At 35.3% G+C, this 17,820-nt stretch overlaps 1 protein-coding gene across 1 annotated transcript; it reads right to left on the reverse strand.

The window, feature by feature from the left end:
• Nucleotides 1-1,077: 1,077 nt before the first annotated feature.
• Nucleotides 1,078-16,282, reverse strand: LOC110099042 (ribulose-1,5 bisphosphate carboxylase/oxygenase large subunit N-methyltransferase, chloroplastic). Its single transcript, XM_020826057.2, has 12 exons — nt 15,899-16,282; nt 14,570-14,733; nt 14,333-14,416; nt 14,116-14,173; nt 13,793-13,846; nt 13,576-13,647; nt 7,511-7,591; nt 5,856-6,028; nt 2,722-2,824; nt 2,169-2,300; nt 1,496-1,618; nt 1,078-1,376 (listed from the first exon to the last, which is right to left on the reverse strand). Exons 1-12 carry the CDS (start codon nt 16,265-16,267, stop codon nt 1,290-1,292), a joined length of 1,500 nt encoding a protein of 499 aa, XP_020681716.1. The 5' UTR covers nt 16,268-16,282; the 3' UTR covers nt 1,078-1,289.
• Nucleotides 16,283-17,820: the final 1,538 nt, after the last annotated feature.

The following is a 17,820-nucleotide window of genomic DNA, read 5'->3' on the forward strand; positions in this document are numbered from 1 at the left end:
TAATCTAAAGCTTTGCTTTATGATCTTATCATAGGCCTTTCTCTTGATTCTACATTCAGTAGTAGAGCTAGAAATTTGTTTCCGATTGGAGTACAAATTAATTTTTTTATTAACTATGCTTTTATTAATTATCAGGATAAAATTTGGATTATAACATTAAAATATAATTTATTTTCATATAAAAATGAGAACTGCAAAGAGATGAATAAAAGAATAAATATGATTAACTATACTTATATTCTTGCTTCCACTTTTAGAGAATAAATATGATTAACTATACTTATAACATTAAAATATAATTTATTTTACAAAAACTATCCCTCATTAAGAGTGTTTTAATAGGTAAAATATTTTAGAGATATTATCACAACAGACATTTTGAGAGATAAAATATCAAATTTCCCGAGCTTCACACAAATTCTAAAGTAAACTCGTTGCCCTAAACCCTAAAAGTCCATCCCAACCAGAGTAGCTTATCCAATCGAGGCTAAGGGTTTGTTTGAGACAGTTTTTTAATACTTTTTAAAATAATATTTTAGTTAAAAATTTTTTTGAATTAAAACTTTTTATACTAAAAAGCTGTTTTAAAAAATAATAATAAAACTATCCCAAACGAAACCTAAAAGGGAGTCTGACCAAACTATGCCTGTAGGCTCACTTGTTTCGGCAAGGCAACTGCAATCAATTTAGGCTTCATTTTGGATAATTTTTTAAATGATTTAAAAAAAATTATAACAAAAATTAAATTTTTTGCACTAAAACATAATTTTTATACCAAACCTCTATTTTAAAAAATAATAAAAAAATCGTACTAAATGAAACCTTAATCAATTACAAAATTGCACTTAAAAAAGCACTAAAAATGCTTAAAATTATAGTCCTTTAATAATTTTTTAAAAAAATTAAACTTTAATGGAGTGAAAAATCAATAAATAACACAAAAAAAAAACTTTATATGTTAGCATGAATGATGAGCGTTTTTTATGTTTTAGATTACTAAGGATATAAATTTAAAATTATTTCTATTTTTACACTTTTACTATCAGAAAAATACTTTCTAACAGCTGTTTCAAAATATTTATAAGAAAATAGCTAGCTTCACACCATTTCTAAATAACTATTCATACAGGTAAACAAAAAAATCATCTATCCTGTTTTCAGAAGCAAATTTGAAACAAACTAAGATGTCAAGCTCATTTTCAAAGACTCTCCACAGCTAAAAAAATCCTTCAATTATTTATGGTAAATACTATTGAAGATCATACGATGCAATCCTTAAACTATGAAATTTACTTGAAGAGTTTCCTGAATCCATTGAAAATCGTAAGAGCTCTTAACTCTCCACTTCTAATGTCCCGCAACCTTCTCCTGAGTATCTGCATTCCATGTAAATTCCAAAATAAATATTATTGTAGTCAAATTACATAGTTAAAAAAAAATTCATCAGCTGAAGATCAATCTGTAGAGGATTTTATCAATGGGATTAGCTACTTACATACTGTGCACGAAACAGTATTCTGCGTTCACTCGTGCACAGAGCTACTGCAAGCTGTTTCAATAGTAGTCTTCTATTTGCTTCTTGTGCATTTGTTGTTATAGGATCAGGAGGACTACCACCCTTGAAAGTTCAGATTAAAAAAAAGTCAGATTCATAGCTCTCAAAAGATAAATTATTAGTTTAAAAAATTCAGTATAATGTCATAAGTAGATTTTTGAATTGTTTGTAAACCTTGCAACCATTTTAATATTGAAACATTAAGATTATAAGGAATTTGCTTCTAAGAAAACCGTTCCAAATGAAGTGGGCGGCTTTCTTCTTGCTTCTTGAAGCGACTTTTTAGTACAAAAATTTTAATTTTTGTACTAAAAAGCTACTTTAAGAAGCAGTAAGAAAGCTATCCCAAACAAAACATAAATCTTAAGACAGCACCTTAATTCAGTCTATTCATTTTCTACAAATGCAAGCCATTTTTAAATAGCATGTCTTCTGAAAGTATATCAAGGTACAAAAATTGCTTTTCTCCACATTCAAACTGAAATCAAGGTACAAAAATTGCTTGCCGAAAAGTTCAATCAATAACTAAAAGGAAGGCATTCAGTTATGAAGAATGCAATTGCAAAAATTAGAAGGATTTTTTTTGCATTAAAATAGTTTTCAAGTCTGATACCTCTAAGAATTTGGAGTATTTCGATATGCTGGATTCACAGCAGTCCAATATAAATTGTAGAGTTTGCTCTTCAAGTTCAGGATAATTGATTTCCATTCTTGACTTGGTTTTGCCGGCCGCACAAGCAGCCATCTGCAATTATCAGAGATTAAAAATGATCAAATACTCTTACAACGTCACCTTCCAGAAGACATTGAGTTATAGAACAGGTAAAATTTTGGATTCATCCAATTCAGTGATTTCCAGATTAGTCAAAAATGAGCCTCAGGAGATGTTCTGAATTACTTACAAATATACTTTACATATATTTTATATACTAAATATTTGAAAACTCAAAACTCATGAATTCCCTTTACACTCCTAATAGCTCAAAACAAACAGCCTTAAATCATAGCCGACCATGCATATTAGCAAATTTGTATGGCTCTGCTCACAACAATAAAGTACAATATTACAACCTAATTTTTACCAAATTGTTTTCAAGTCTCCAAAAATAAGGAAACAGAAGTCATAAACGCTAGAAAGTGCTTTTTCTAAGACGGGAAAAGCAAACCTCATCAAATCGTTGCCTCATATCAGAGGAGCTAACAACAAGGTAAGCATACGCCATCATTTCCAGGGACCAGCCAGTGATCTGCATAGGAAACTGCTGAGGCCTGCTCATTTAATAAAAGGAACATCATCATACATAAATATCTCAGCTGTTCAAATGGTCTACAGCAGCATGGATACAAGTATAATTAACCATTCATGTCAAAAGTATTATTTAGAGAACAGAACTGTAAATGCCGATTGAACCCACTTTATCTCCTTTTTTGAGTGGACAACGCTAACTTCAACAGAAACACAGTTAAGAGACTTCTCAATGAAATTATTACAAGTCATTTTCACAAGCTTTAATGTGAGAAGTCATTTTGTTGGAAAAGGGACTCAGAAGGCTCACTAACAAGCAATCATGGTAAAGCTCCCATGAATGGGGAAGATAGCTGACGTAATTTTACAGCTCTGAAGTTTTTCAGCTAACGTAATTTTACATTTTAATATATAATAGGTTTCAAAGAACTACACAATGAGCTGGTTACAAAGTTTTTATGAAGAGGCTGAAAATTGGGATGTTGCAGTGACTTGCGACGGTGCAATCAGATAATAGCCTGTGCTGGTTTGTAATATGATGTTAGAAAATCTATTTACTCCAACAAAAATGCGGTTGTCCAATCAAATTTTGGTTTCTACTAACGTATATTGGGCGTGCAGTTCCAAATTATAAAAATAAAAATTAAAAAAACAAAAGGGCAAGAAAATTACGAAACTGTCTTCATAAATGCAATCACCAATAATTTTGCTCATTGGAAGTTAGGATTTGGGGAGAGAACCTAGAGACGGGAAAGAGAGGAAGGCTCTCTTCATTGAATAAAGTAATAAACTGATTGATGGGCGCTAAAACATGAATAGCCAAAGAAAAAATAAAATGGATAGTTTTAGGAACCATGCCTCTTTCAATCAAAGAGAAATCATGTGGATAGAGAAAGAGAAGGGTCAATAATTCTGCTTCCGGTAAGACTGAGGATGCACTCGCAATGGGGGAGAGAGGAGAGAGAAAGAAAATATAAAAATAATTCTTAATTTCAATGCATAATAATAATGAAATAGAGTTTACAATTCAAAGTTAAAACTAATCCTATCATCTAATCCAAATTAAAATCAATTTTTATCATCTAATTGAAATTTAAAAACCAATATTAACCACAAGAAAACTTTCTAAAACTAAGATCATCCAAAAGGATCATTTCTACCTTATTTAAATAAAAATAAGACTAATATGTAAACACAATTTAACTTAATAAATCGATTTGATTCAACCTAGAGTCTGGTCTAGCGATGGTTTTAATTTGGGTCCATGTGTTGCATCACACCTCCTAGCACATAGAAACCTGACCACTACCCATCTCCCCTCCTCCAAAATCAACCTTACCAAAGACTGATCTGATAGGAAATTCGTGCATGATAACTAGAGCAAACCGTGCTGCAATCTGGAATTTCAGCAAAAATAAAATAGAAATCTGGAAATTTGTGGTGGTAAATCACCAAGGAACTTGATAATTGGTGAAGATGCAAGAAAACAATCAAGATACAATAGATCTTCAATTCGAGAGGAAGATCCTTCTCTCCCAACTTACCTAGACACCGCTAGAGACCAAAACAGCGAGAACAAAACAGAAAAAATCAGTCTAAGTCACGATGCCCTAATCCCACGGAAAACCTACTCCTTAATACAAACAATCTAAAAGGAAATCTCTAAACAGTCCCTACATTCAAATTTCCCTCCTAAATCCCTCCCAAAACCTTCCTAATAGGCGCTATTGGATCCCACGGTTTGAGCGGCACATAAGGCTGTTCCACTTTTTTTTTTTTTTTAAAGGCTGTTCCACCTTGTGTAGACCTGGCTAGTCCATTGCAGACCGGCTGGATCGATCCAATGACTGATCCATCATTATCCCATTTACATTAAATGAAAGAAGGAAAGTGTTGATTTCAATTTGTGTTTGTTAAGTGTGGAAGGAGTAGAGGTAGTTTGCTAGACAATAGTGTGTTGCCTCAGGAAAACACTAATGAAAGGGCAAGAAGCGATGAGCCGGCTCAGTTGGTGATAGCACTACAAAGGAGATGGTTTTGGTAATGCATTATAGGAGGGAGAGGTGGATGGAAAGAGCATAGAAAATGCACAAAGCTCCTGCTAATGCAGAGTTTGGGGAGGGGTTGATATAAGTAGCCTTAAACGTTAATTTTAGGATATTTCCATGACTTGAACATAGAAGCATCATATTATGCTAAAGAATCTTAAACTACTCCAGATCTGGTTATGAACTATTACACATGGAATAGGCATTTTCAGATTGCAGGATATGTGTGGACCAATTAGAGGACATTGTAGCAATGTTGAAGCCCAATCCTATGCTTTCTAGAGTGGCTTAAGAAAGTAATGGGAGAGGTGACTCGTGGTAATGGCAGCCACTAAGAGATCTAGAGGAGCAAGTGCAGTATTCAGAGAGGGTAGAAGTAATGGAAGCAATCTCAACCTAGAGACAATCATTGGCACCATGTTCAAGAACAGCTAGCGTTTGACTCAATAATTAGCAAGTTTCTCTCATTTTACAGTCTAATTTACATCATGAGCCAAATGCGAAAATAGCTAGGCTCTTTTACATTCAACTTTATAACAATTTTAAAAATAAGTAAAAACAAAAAACAGAAAATGCCCATGTATACGATTGAGGGTGCATGCATGCTTGTACTTGTTTCTGCATGTGTGTGTGTGTGTCTATATATATATATATATGTTAGACATTCAATCTTGGTATTCTCTAACAGCTTGTAAGATTAACAAATGAGATGAACCCAAACAAATCTTGCACATTTACACCCTGATCATTTAAAAGGGTAATTTAGACCAATGAGAAGAAACCTAGGTCACTAAAAGGCATTAACTTTAGCACAACGATAAAATGGGCTACATACTGGTCTTTCTAAGGATGCAATTGCATTAAGATATATAAAACTTAAAAAAAAAAAAAGAAGATTTAGTATTTTGTAATGACCCAAGTAGCAAGCATGGAGATCACCATCATTACACAATAATAGGAACAATAATCTGAGGCTAAACCTAAAAATTGATGGTTCAATACTTACGTGGAGAGACCATGTTTCCTCAAGGCGACCACTTTCTCATTGTAGCATTTGTCATCCTTCTTAAGACATAAGGACAATTCAACTGAATCGTTTGGGTTTGTGCCCTCTTTTGGAACAAACCCATATGAAAGCAACAATTCTCCATTGGACTTTTTGCCATAAGAAATAAACACCTTCAAAATCAAATAATCTATTAAGAAAGAAGAAAATGAAACTTAAAACTCCCAATTGCAATTTGAGCTGATAAGACGTACCATACAGAGAAGGTACTTTCCAGCTCCATGTGTTATTTAGTTCGTTGTTAGCTTCTCCGAGTTATGTAATACTATCATAGGACTTTTTTTTAATTAAAGATAGAACTTAATATTTACCATATTTTCGTTTCAAAAAAATTGATATACTATTTAAAGTACAAAATGTTCAAGATACGTGAGCAAAACATTCAGCACAAAGCTAGATGAATCCTCATATTCTCCTGAAAAATGGTAAGCTACATGATATTACTAATTAAGGCATTTTCTCAAACTAATTAACCAACTATTACAGTTTCCAAGCCTCCAAAAATTCAAATAAATTGACACGGTTAAAAACTATATTGATAGACCAGATTGAGATGATGGACTTCTAACATTATTAAGTTTGTTTAAAAATAAAGAATGCCAATTTATTCACTTTCTGAATATTATAAGCAAACTCCGACATATCACATCTTGCTAATTAAACATTCGGATAGAAAGGGAGTCACGAAATGTTAGCATATGTGAATGATATAATTATAGTAAGAGATGATGAGGCACAAAGAAGTCTCTAAGTCGTGTTAGATCAAAGAATTTGAGATAATACAGCTAATAAAATTGAAATATTTCTTAAGAACTGAGGTAGATCACTCATATCAAGGTATCTTCATTTCACAACAAAAGTATGTCACAAATCTACAAAAGGAAACAAGAAATATGGCTTGTAATCCCGCTTATACACCAATTGACCCAAATCATAAATTATGAGAAGCAAAAGAACTTAAGGCGAACATAGACATGTACAATAAGTTGTAGGAAAACTTATGTATCTTGCACTTATGGGGCTAGATATAGCTTATGTTGTGTGTGTTAAGTCAATTCATAGATGAGCCAAAGGAGATTTACCTTTAGGCTATTCATTAAATTATTCGTTACTTGTAAGCTAATCCTACCAGGGGAATTTACTTAGAATAAACACAGTTTGTATAAAATAAGCAAAAAATTAGGACTTAAACACTACAAAGATGCTAACTATGTGGATTAACTTATTAATAGAAAATCTACCCCTAAATTTTACACCTTTCCTAGGCGAAATATTGTCCTATGAAAAATCAAAATCTCACAAATTCATTTGAGGAAAGAAATCAAGATCCTGCCATAGATTCATGGTAAAGATGGGGATTTATGACCTATTTTAAAAATTTTTATTTATTTATATTACTGTAAATATTTTCTTTATTCGTTCTTAGACCAACCTATACATGCTAACTTGTATCTAATACTTTCTGGAATAAGAAATAATTATTTCTTCCCTTAGTGTGATCCACAGCATGTTCCCAAAATCAGTTTTCACTCAATATTACATATGATAAAACAATATATCCCTCCCTAAGGCCAGCAAATTTAAAAACCATTTACCTGTTCACCAGATTGATAAACTCGATCAGTGGAAAAAACTATTCCTCTTGATGATTTATCATAGTCCAAGAATGTTTCTACCTGAAACAATCGGAAAAGAAACTTGGATTAAGAAAAACAATGATAAATAAGAACATTCTGCAAGTTCATCATAATTATGAAATAGCAATAGCATAGTCATAACAACAGAATCCAGTGTTCTACAAAGACATAGAAACAAAAACTTTTTTTTTCATAGGTACCGGGTTAACTGCCGCTTATAAAAAAAAGTCTATATTCTGAAAAGTTAATCATATTGTTGACCCGTACACTCAAAACACGCGAAAAATGCAAAATCGGTGAATTAAGTGACGCAAGCATCGGAGCGGCGCGGCGCGGCGCATCACTTGAAGAGTCAAACAACCTCTGATCGCCAAACAGATTGTGCTATTGTGATCAGAGAATCTAATTCGACTAGGGGGGACCCCTCACAGTCAAATCGAGCGAAAATGGTTGAAACTGGCGACCAACGCCCGAAATTGATGCGCGTCTCTGCTCAAATGTCTGATCGCAAAATGGACTTTGTTGTTTCTTTCAAAACTCCGACAATACCAAAAAATGACTATAAATTTGTTCAATGAAAGTCATGCAAGGAAATCGTCGCGCATTCCGAGGCAAAATGTGGATTAAGATAAACGACGCGTAAATCGAGGCAATTTTGAGTGATTGACTCATTTATGTCATTTAATAATAATAATGATAATGCAAAATAATTATTATTTTTTAAATCAAATCCTCTGACTCTGATCAAATCCCCAAAATCTCGCAGAAATCCTGCTGAAGCTAAAGCCTTAATCGTTGCTATGCCTCCTCGAGCGAAGTTCTGCCCCTTCATAAAAATGAGAACGAAATGGGGACTCTTCGTTACCCCTCCGCCCCTGCTTCTTCGACTTCTTCCATGCATGATCCCCTTCGCTCAATCGACCCAGCCTTGTCAACCAAAGCCACTTCAACCGGCCATTGACCTCCAATCGGATCCCTTGATCCTTCCAATCTTTCGTCTGCAACTCAAGCCATCAATCATCCGAACCACATAAGCCGGACTCTCTACCACCGGATCTGCAACACTCGTACAAGCATACAAAAGGCGTCTACAAGCATCTGAATAGAACGTTGCGTACATTCAAATGATAGTTGCCCACACAACTGATTAGTGCCGAACATTTTAAAATAACCCCCTTCATGCATTGAAATAGGCATAATAATTTATGCAAACATATCACTTGGTAGAACAATATGCATTATGCTACAACAATGTACCACATTTATATGCCAACATAGTACGCATACATGTATTATCATTATGCAAGCAAATAGGTGATACATAAATACATCACACATAAATGTCATATACCATTGTATCAGGCCAATACACAACATGCAAAATATCACGCAAATAAGATTAAACAGCGTGCAAATGCAAAATGCCAACATACATGTATGCATGTAAATATATAGGTGTATACGTGAGCATGTAAACATGCAGATAAAAGTGCAAAGGTGTATGCGAGCACGGAGATATGTCATATTCACCTTCTACATTACATGCAAACATCCATCATATAAATGCATCATGCAAAATGCATGTAAAAGTATACACCCGCATGGGCCTTGGTGAGGATGTTGTAGATGCACACGTGACGTCTGAGGATGCTGCGCAGGTCAAGAAATGAACCTAAATTCAAGCCCGAGCCTCCTATGTGAGTACATAAGAGTTGACACGGCTCGAACTATCGAACAAATATATAACTATGGCATTGACCAAGATATATATTTTGTACATTCATATTAAGCCTTCAAGGTCTATAACAAGAAAACTTCACTAATAAAAGAATAAAGCCGACAACGAACTCTATTCTCTGTTGGGAAGGAGACAAAGCCAACAAGGTTCAACTGATAAAATAAAATTGCCCATAAAAACCCCGATGAAGGTTGTGTTGATAGAAAATCCCAACAAGAGGGGACCACGAACATTTAAAGATGCCTCCCAAATGCTCATAAAAATTCAAAAATTTAAAATTCACCCAATTAAGATATTTCAAATGAAACAAATCATCAAATGCTTAAAGCAAAATTCATCCACCATCTATAACAATTTGCCGATGTGGACAAATATGAAAATTACTTCAGCTCACAAAGAGCTAATGTCCGATCAAGAATATCAATATGATTCATTCTCAAATAGTCTCTTACTAGTAAGGACGTGGCACATGTCCTCTAACCGATGGTTCCGCCGCCAAATGACACCACAAGTAAACGGTTATGATCGGGACCCTCTGAACCGGGTGATTTTTCAGCCAAATAACACCCCTAAATTACGGTTATGGTCAGAGCCCGCATGTTCCCCAATGGCTTCAAATCCTTAAGGTATGAATCAACAGAATATAATCGATAGAGCACAAAGTCCTCTGTTAGCAAGGTGGATTTAAATGTCCCCTTAGGTAAATATTCACCTCATGTCTACAAGCTATGCTTGGACGAAACAACCCATGGCTGCCGACAATGATACTTCTATTAGGTTGGTCGACTACTTCATCTGACTAAGTAGACTAGGGATTATGATGACCCAGGACGAAAAAACCATGGGATCTTGATCGGGTCTATCATCAATCCCGCCATCATCTACTTTTAAGTATAAGGTGGTAAAGTTCTAATTTTAAATATTAAATTTCAAATATCAAAATCATACTACTACTATAAGCCAGATACTATGCATCTGTTTGACGACTAGCCTTAATCAAAAGTTCTCTCTCGTTATAGGGAGGGGTAAATAACTATAACGGCTTGCGCCTACGATGCAAGCAAAAATTTGGGAAAAGCCTCAAATTTTTGCAAGCAAAAACACACGCTTCCCACGATAAAAAAATATACGAAATTCTCAAAAATACGACAAACTACAATTTTTTATAAGATGAAAGACTTACAAACTTTGACACAAACATAAAAATACACCTAAAGTTGCTTTATTGGATTAAGAAGAATGATACAAGTGACGTCGATCTTGCGGAGAGAAGAAAGGGGTTAGAATACCAAGACGAAGAAAGGACAAGCTCGCAAGCTTTTCCAAGAAGAAAATCCTCTCAAGTTTTTGGCTCCAAAAATCACATCATAACACACTTTTAACTTTGCCTAAACACCTTATATTTATAGGAGAAAAGAGGGCAGCCAAACAGCCCCAATTATTTCCAATTTATAAGCAAAAGAAAGAAGCCAAACAACCATTCCAACTCCAACCAAAACCAATCAGGTTTGGGGAAATGAAAGGCCAAGGGTCAGCCACAAAGCAACCTAAAAAAACCACCCAGGAATCGGTTATAACATCCATGGGACAGCAACCAGGAACACAACCGACAAATAGAGAAGACCCAATGGGCAGCAGGAAACAGAACCGGTAAAAAGGAAATCCCAAAGGCCAGCCAGGTAATAGAGAGCAATCAGCACAGCAAGGGGAATGAACCACACTTCGGAAACAGCACCAAAGGAGAAGAAAACGAAGGGGTAAAGAGAAGGGAAAGAGACACAAGTCCACTCCACAATAATGAGCTATATAGAAGAATACCTTTACGCATTAATAAGCTTAACATCAACTCAAGCATTTATGAGCTAGATCACAAGTAGATCCCAAAATTTCAGCTCAAAACCAAAGCCGCTAAAGCCCAACCCAAGAGCAACCAAGGCCCAAACCGAGAGACAGCAAGCAGCCCAAAGAACAAAAAGACTAAGTTGTTTTGACCCCCCCCCCTTGCTTACATCAATTCTCCTTCGGTTGAAAATGCTCATCTCCCGATGAGTTGTCATTAGATTTCTTCCGAGGAGGCAAAGCATGCGCCTCAAGCTCTTGAATTTTTGTTGCATACCTTTTCAACATCTTGTCTTGCTCTCGCTTGAATTGTTCTTGTAGAAGTTGTTTCTTCTTCAAATAATTTTTCGTACTCATATGCAACCACAACTGAAGTTTGCATATCTCATTATGCAGGGGATTTGTTGAACTTCCTTCCGTCGAAATCCATCTGTCTATCGGAAGTGGGACTTCAAGATCTTTTGGACTGCATTCTCCCACAACTGACTCAATTTTTTTTTCCATTTTTTTAAACACTTAAAAAAAACACGAAACAAGACCTAGGAACAAACCTAGGCTCTGATACCAAATTGATGCAAGCAAAAATTTGGGAAAAGCCCTAAATTTTTGCGAGCAAAAACACACACGCTTCCTAGGATAAAGAAAATACATCAAATTCTCAAAAAAAACAACAAACTACAATTTTTTATAAGATGAAAGACTTACAAACTTTGACACAAACACAAACATAAAAATATACATAAAGTTGCTTTCTTGGATTAAGAAGAAGGATACAAGTGACGTCGATCTTGCGGAGAGAAGAAAGGTGTTAGAAGACCCAGACGAAGAAAGGACAAGCTCGCAAGCTTTCCTAGAGGAAGATGAAGAGGTGGAACAAGCTCGCAAGCTTTTCCAAGAAGAAAAATCTCTCAGGTTTTTAGCTCCAAAAATCACATCATAACCCACTTTTAACTTTGCCCAAACACCTTATATTTATAGGAGAAAAGAGGGCAGCCAAACAGCCCCAATTATCTCCAATTTATGTGCAAAAGAAAGAAGCCAAACATCCATTCCACCTCTAACCAAAACCAATCAGGTTTGGGGAAATGAAAGGTCAAGGGTCAGCCACAAAGCAACCTAAAAAAACCACCCAGGAACCGGTTATAACATCCATGGGATAGCAGCCAGGAACAGAACCGGCAAATAGAGAAGACCCAATGGGCAACAGGAAACAGAACCGGTAAAAAGGAAATCCCAACGGGCAGCCAGGTAACAGAGAGCAATCGGCATAGCAAGGGGAATGAACCACACTTCGGAAAGAGCACCAGAGGAGAAGAAACCGAAGGGGTAAAGAGAAGGGAAAGAGACACAAGTCCACTCCACAATAATGAGCTTATAAAAGAATACCTTTATACATTAATAAGCTTAACATCAGCTCAAGCATTTATGAGCTAGATCACAAGTAGATCCCAAAATTTCAACTCAAAACCAAAGCAGCTAAAGCCCAACCCGAGAGCAAACAAGGCCCAAACCAAGAGACAGCAAGCAGCCCAAAGAACAAAAAGACCAAGTTGTTTTGACCCCCCCCCCCCTACCTACATCAAACTCCCCCCCCCTTCCCTACATCAGCCTATAGGAAACCTGAACTCAGATTATGAAGTCCTGACAAAAATGAGGGTGAAATCTTTGGGTGATGTCTTATTCACAATCCAATCTGCCTTCTGAAAATTTGCCTCGAAACTTGTTAAAACTCTCCTCGACGACCCAAAAAAAAAAAAGAAAAGGGTCAGTGGAGAGGCTGGGACGCTAATTTTTGGAGCCCACGCATATGCAACTAATGACATGATCATGCATTCTCAGGAACCATTTCAGCCAACTTAGCTAGCAACAATGAATCATAACAGCCCAAACCATGACAAAAAATCACTTATTTGGCCAGCTACGCTGTGGTTTGTTTTCACTATTCTGGGAGAGAGCAGGGTTGCTAATAATAAGAGATCATCGGATGGAAGTCGAATGCTGCTCTGCTAGTTGAACCGTTGAGGGAACCATTTGTAGGGGCTGATGTTTATGTTAACAGTACTATCATCACTGCGCTATCCTAAGCATCTGCAATGTGATGTTGAAATATTCTAGTTGAGCTGGTGAACCTATTCACGTGTAGAGAAGATGACACTCCCCGCTACATTTATTTCATAATTTTGGAGCCCAGTGAGGTTATTTTTCAAATGCGTTAGACAATCTGTGTAAGCCTATGACTTTGACAAAAAAGAAAACACATGCATAACAAAAAGTAATGACTATCACCAGCTTCATTCTACACCTTTCCAGTACAATGACAAAAAAATGATCAAATATTTTATGCAGCTAACAGATACTGCAGAACTTTCATCTTCATTTTCCATCAGCAAACATTCCAGCGCAATGTCAGAAAATTGATCTGATGCGCCATGCATGCAAAAGATACCTCTGAATTGTGGTTAAGCATATCTGCCCAAGGAACTAAGGCAACTTTTCCATCCATAGCCGATAAACGTACCTAGAAAGTGAAAACATTATCAAACTAATGAATATATATATATATATATATATATAATCAACGATAACAATAAATCCAACAACGGGAGTCATAATTGAGGACTAGAAAACTTTACCGAATTGACTAGCAATGTATAAATACTTACTAGACGAGAGAACAGAATGCCAAAGGACCATTTGAATGTGTCCAGGTTAAATACCTGAGACAAAATACAAGTACCAAGCATGGTTAAATAGAACTAAAGTGTTTTAAATTTTACATTGAATAACCAACAAAATATGGAAATTGTGGCAAGCATGCAAAGATTGGCCGCAAATCACTCAGCCAAACACCTTAAATTGGAGTAGGTCACTGAAATTTACTCTACGATTAGATCATCATCTAGCATCAATTTATCAGTATGATCTAAATCAAATACAAGAATAATAAATTTACGAGTTCATAAGTGAATGAAATTTCCTTGAGTACCTCTTCAGGAAATACCGTTGGGTGCTTCGAAAATATCCTGGCCCTTAAATCATTAAATCTACATGTGCAACAAGACAATTGTTTTTAACGCTACCTTAAATGCTCAAAAAACCAAATAAACTTAAAATCTTTAAAAAGTAAAAAATGTGAGTGATGAAACATGCACAAATGACAGTACGGGCAAAATAAATAAATCAAAAGATGGATAATAGCTCACACTCCCGTTACATCAGAATCCCGTTCAATTGCTCTGATCCTAATCTGTGAAGCTACCAAATACATATCAAGTTCAGCACGTGTCCTGCAATGATATATAAAAGCTGTGGAGAAGAAATCTAAAATTACATTCTTGAAGAGAACAAAGTAATTTGCATTCTCTATGAAATTGTCATCATTAGCAACTCCATCTTCTTCTAATTTTGAAGTTTACTCAGATTTAAAGTTTCTAACATACCAGTACAACAGTGAGTAAGGCTGCCTAGGCAAGGCCGAAATGTATATACTCCATCTTGAAGAATCTCTAAGACTAGCTTCACTGATCAAGTAGGTGGCAAGCAAAGGCCAATCAGGAACAGAATTATTCCGCATCACATAACCTGCTTCTGTATTTGTCCACTCCTACAAACAGGATTAAAAGTAATTGGAAACTCAAAAAGGCAAAAATCATATCTGAGAGATTTGAGTACACAGATATTCCTCATGAAAATAGATAAAAATATACTAGAATATAGCAACAAATCTCAAAAGTACTTAGGCAGTAATAAACAAAAATTAATCCTATTTGTTAAAATAAAACATGATCATCTATCTAAAGAGTTTCTTCCAAGAAAAGTACAGCACAATAAGATAAAAAAACAACAGAACAATCAAAACTAAACCAACTGCCTGAAATATTGTTACTCATTCGTCATTCCAGCACACCTTTAGCTAGTTCAGGTCTTCAATATGTCTCAAGTCCTATTAATGCAGTCAGATATACTAAAATAAAAGGTGAGATATTGAAGGTTTAAAATTCACTATTGAGTTAATAATAGCCCCCACATCCTAAAACTCTCCACATAGTTAAGTAGTGATTCCATGATATGCTATCTTAACTCCATATGCACTATCTTTCACCACCCTAATACAAGATCTCTTCAGTATAGCAAAGTAAGAACTCATAAACATTTAGGTGACTTTCCGTGTAACCATTAGGAGTTAATGTGCTCATGCTAAAGCACTCCTAGAATGGGTGGCCTCCTTATGAATTTGCACCATGAGAACAAAACTGAAAGCTCAATGCTCAAACAAGTAATTCCTCAATAAATAGAAATTGATTTGTTACTTTGTGCTGAAGCCATACATGAGCTAGAAGATGGTAACAAAGTGTCAATTAAAGACAAAATACTAGATCTTGAGGCCAGTTCATGAACTCATTTGGTGCAAAACTTTATATGGTGAGAGCCACTTCTTTAACTCATTTAAGGAAGAATGCTACATGGGAGGAGCCACCTCTTAAACCTACAAGGGTCATCTACAAAATCCTATTAGATTGATAAATAGTTATAGACTAAACATAGTCTATAACAATTCACAGGGTTTAATTTAAAAATTTATTGATCACACAATTCCTAAATCCCGAAACAGATAGTCAATCAGTTTATCAGAATTTAGCATCATTTTTGTGAAACAGTTCTCAGATTGTAAACCTCTCAAGATATACTAAATCTGGATTTACAGGATTTAAAAAATCCTACTTCTAGCCAACCACCCCCTTGAAAAGAAAAGGGAGTGTCAAACAGACCGAATCTGCCGTGATTACGAGGGAAGGGGGGACAAAGAGGAGCTTCTCCCCCTTCCTGATGCTCTTGAGGGCGACGAGTCCACGCTCGCCAACGTCAACTCGCCGGATGTCCATCTTCTGGGGAGGAAGTCCCGACTCCGAGAGCCACCGCTGCAGCGCGAAAGCACTTTCGAGAGACTCGATCTCGCAGCCCCACGGAATGGTCGAGCTGCTGGTTCCCGAGGGCATCGGCTCGGCAGAGATCGAGCAGCGAGTGAGACGGTGGGAAGCACGGCCCGAGGCAGCGAAGCCATGTATGTTCGGTAGGACGGGGAGTTTAGGGAATTTTGGTAGGAATGAAGTGCAGAAAGCACTCGAGACTTCCGCCATGGCAAGCGAGGTGAATGGGATCTAATATTTAAAATTTTAATATTAAATATATCATCTATATATTTCATTCTTATTACCCATATTATCTTTAAATTTTAATATTATATATGTAAATAACATAAATAGTGGTATGTATATAAATCCCCGTAATTATAAATAATCGAACCCTATCTTTTTGTGCTTTTTATGCCAAATTTATATTAATTGATCTAAATATTAAAAAAATACAGTTTTTTAATTTAAACTTTTAAAACTAAAAATTTTTCTATTAAAAATTTATTTTAAAAATAATTAAAAAAATTGTCATGACAGTGTGCCGCCTTGTGGTGTTATTTGTGATTTGTAAGGATTCTTTGACTTTGTTTGTTTCGTCTTTCTTACTGCTTCTTAAAACTATTTTTTAGTACAAAAATTTTAGTACTAAAAAATTATTTTAAGAAGCAGTGAAAAAATTCGTCCCAAACGAAGGCTTTGTTTCTCTCTATTCTACCATGAAGCATTGCTCAACATTTATTGTAATTATTTAGATGATTGACATCCATTTAGATGTATTGAGTTCACATCTGTTTTGGATATTGATGAAAGCCCAAATCTTTTGATCTTTTTCTCTCTTTTGTTGGATGATACTGTGCATGCTTCTATTCACGACCCATTGATTACAATGGCAACTGTGATTTCTTAGCAATCAAATTAATATGCACAAACTTGATAGAGATTTGTGCAACAAATAACATAATAAAGTTAACTATCATATCATGTCAATATGACTTGTGAAACACTATGACTAAATAAAATATCTTCCAAAATATATATTATTAATGATTGAAGCATATAATAAATGCTAAGAAATAAGCCTTTTATGAGAAATGGAGTATTTATCTATTTCATCTTATTGAAATAGTTATCCATAGAGTTGCATAAACCATATTAATTCAATATATTGTTGTTTGTGCGCATAAGCATATATTAGTGCAATTTCATAATTTACTTTAGGGCCTCAAATTAATTTTTTGAAGAAAAAAAGGGAGAATAAAAATAGGTTAGGAGCTACCTTTATTAACATCAAGAGAGAAAAAAGTAAGAGAAAGAAGAGGGAAAAAAAACTCCAAAAACTTTCTTCATTAATTTGCATCGAAGTACACTACTTGTAAACTCTTGCACTCAATTTCACGTGTTGCTATAATTCTATTTGGTTGCTCGCACTTGTAAACCCCGCTTGGCATGTTCATGGGTGATAGCAAAGGCCCTAATGCGCTTGCAAGTTCTCCTGCTCTCATTGGCACCTATTGCTCTCCCTATCTCATTGGCCAATCATTCATTCCTTATTTGTTCCTATTTATACCCTAAGAGTAATGATTTGAGATATAATAAGCACATTATATGGAGAAAAGAAATTGAATCTATAAAAATGGTTAGACCAACTCAACTCAAAAGGACTAAATACTGGTCATAATAGCTATTGCATTAGGGTATCGCTTAGGTATAAGTGGAGCAGAGCTTTATAGAGCAAGACTTTGTGTACTTGCTCCAAGATTATTGTTATTAGAAATTAG

This window comes from Dendrobium catenatum, unplaced genomic scaffold (genome assembly GCF_001605985.2).
Source record: "Dendrobium catenatum unplaced genomic scaffold, ASM160598v2 fragScaff_scaffold_1632, whole genome shotgun sequence".
Classification (NCBI taxonomy): Eukaryota; Viridiplantae; Streptophyta; class Magnoliopsida; order Asparagales; family Orchidaceae; genus Dendrobium; species Dendrobium catenatum.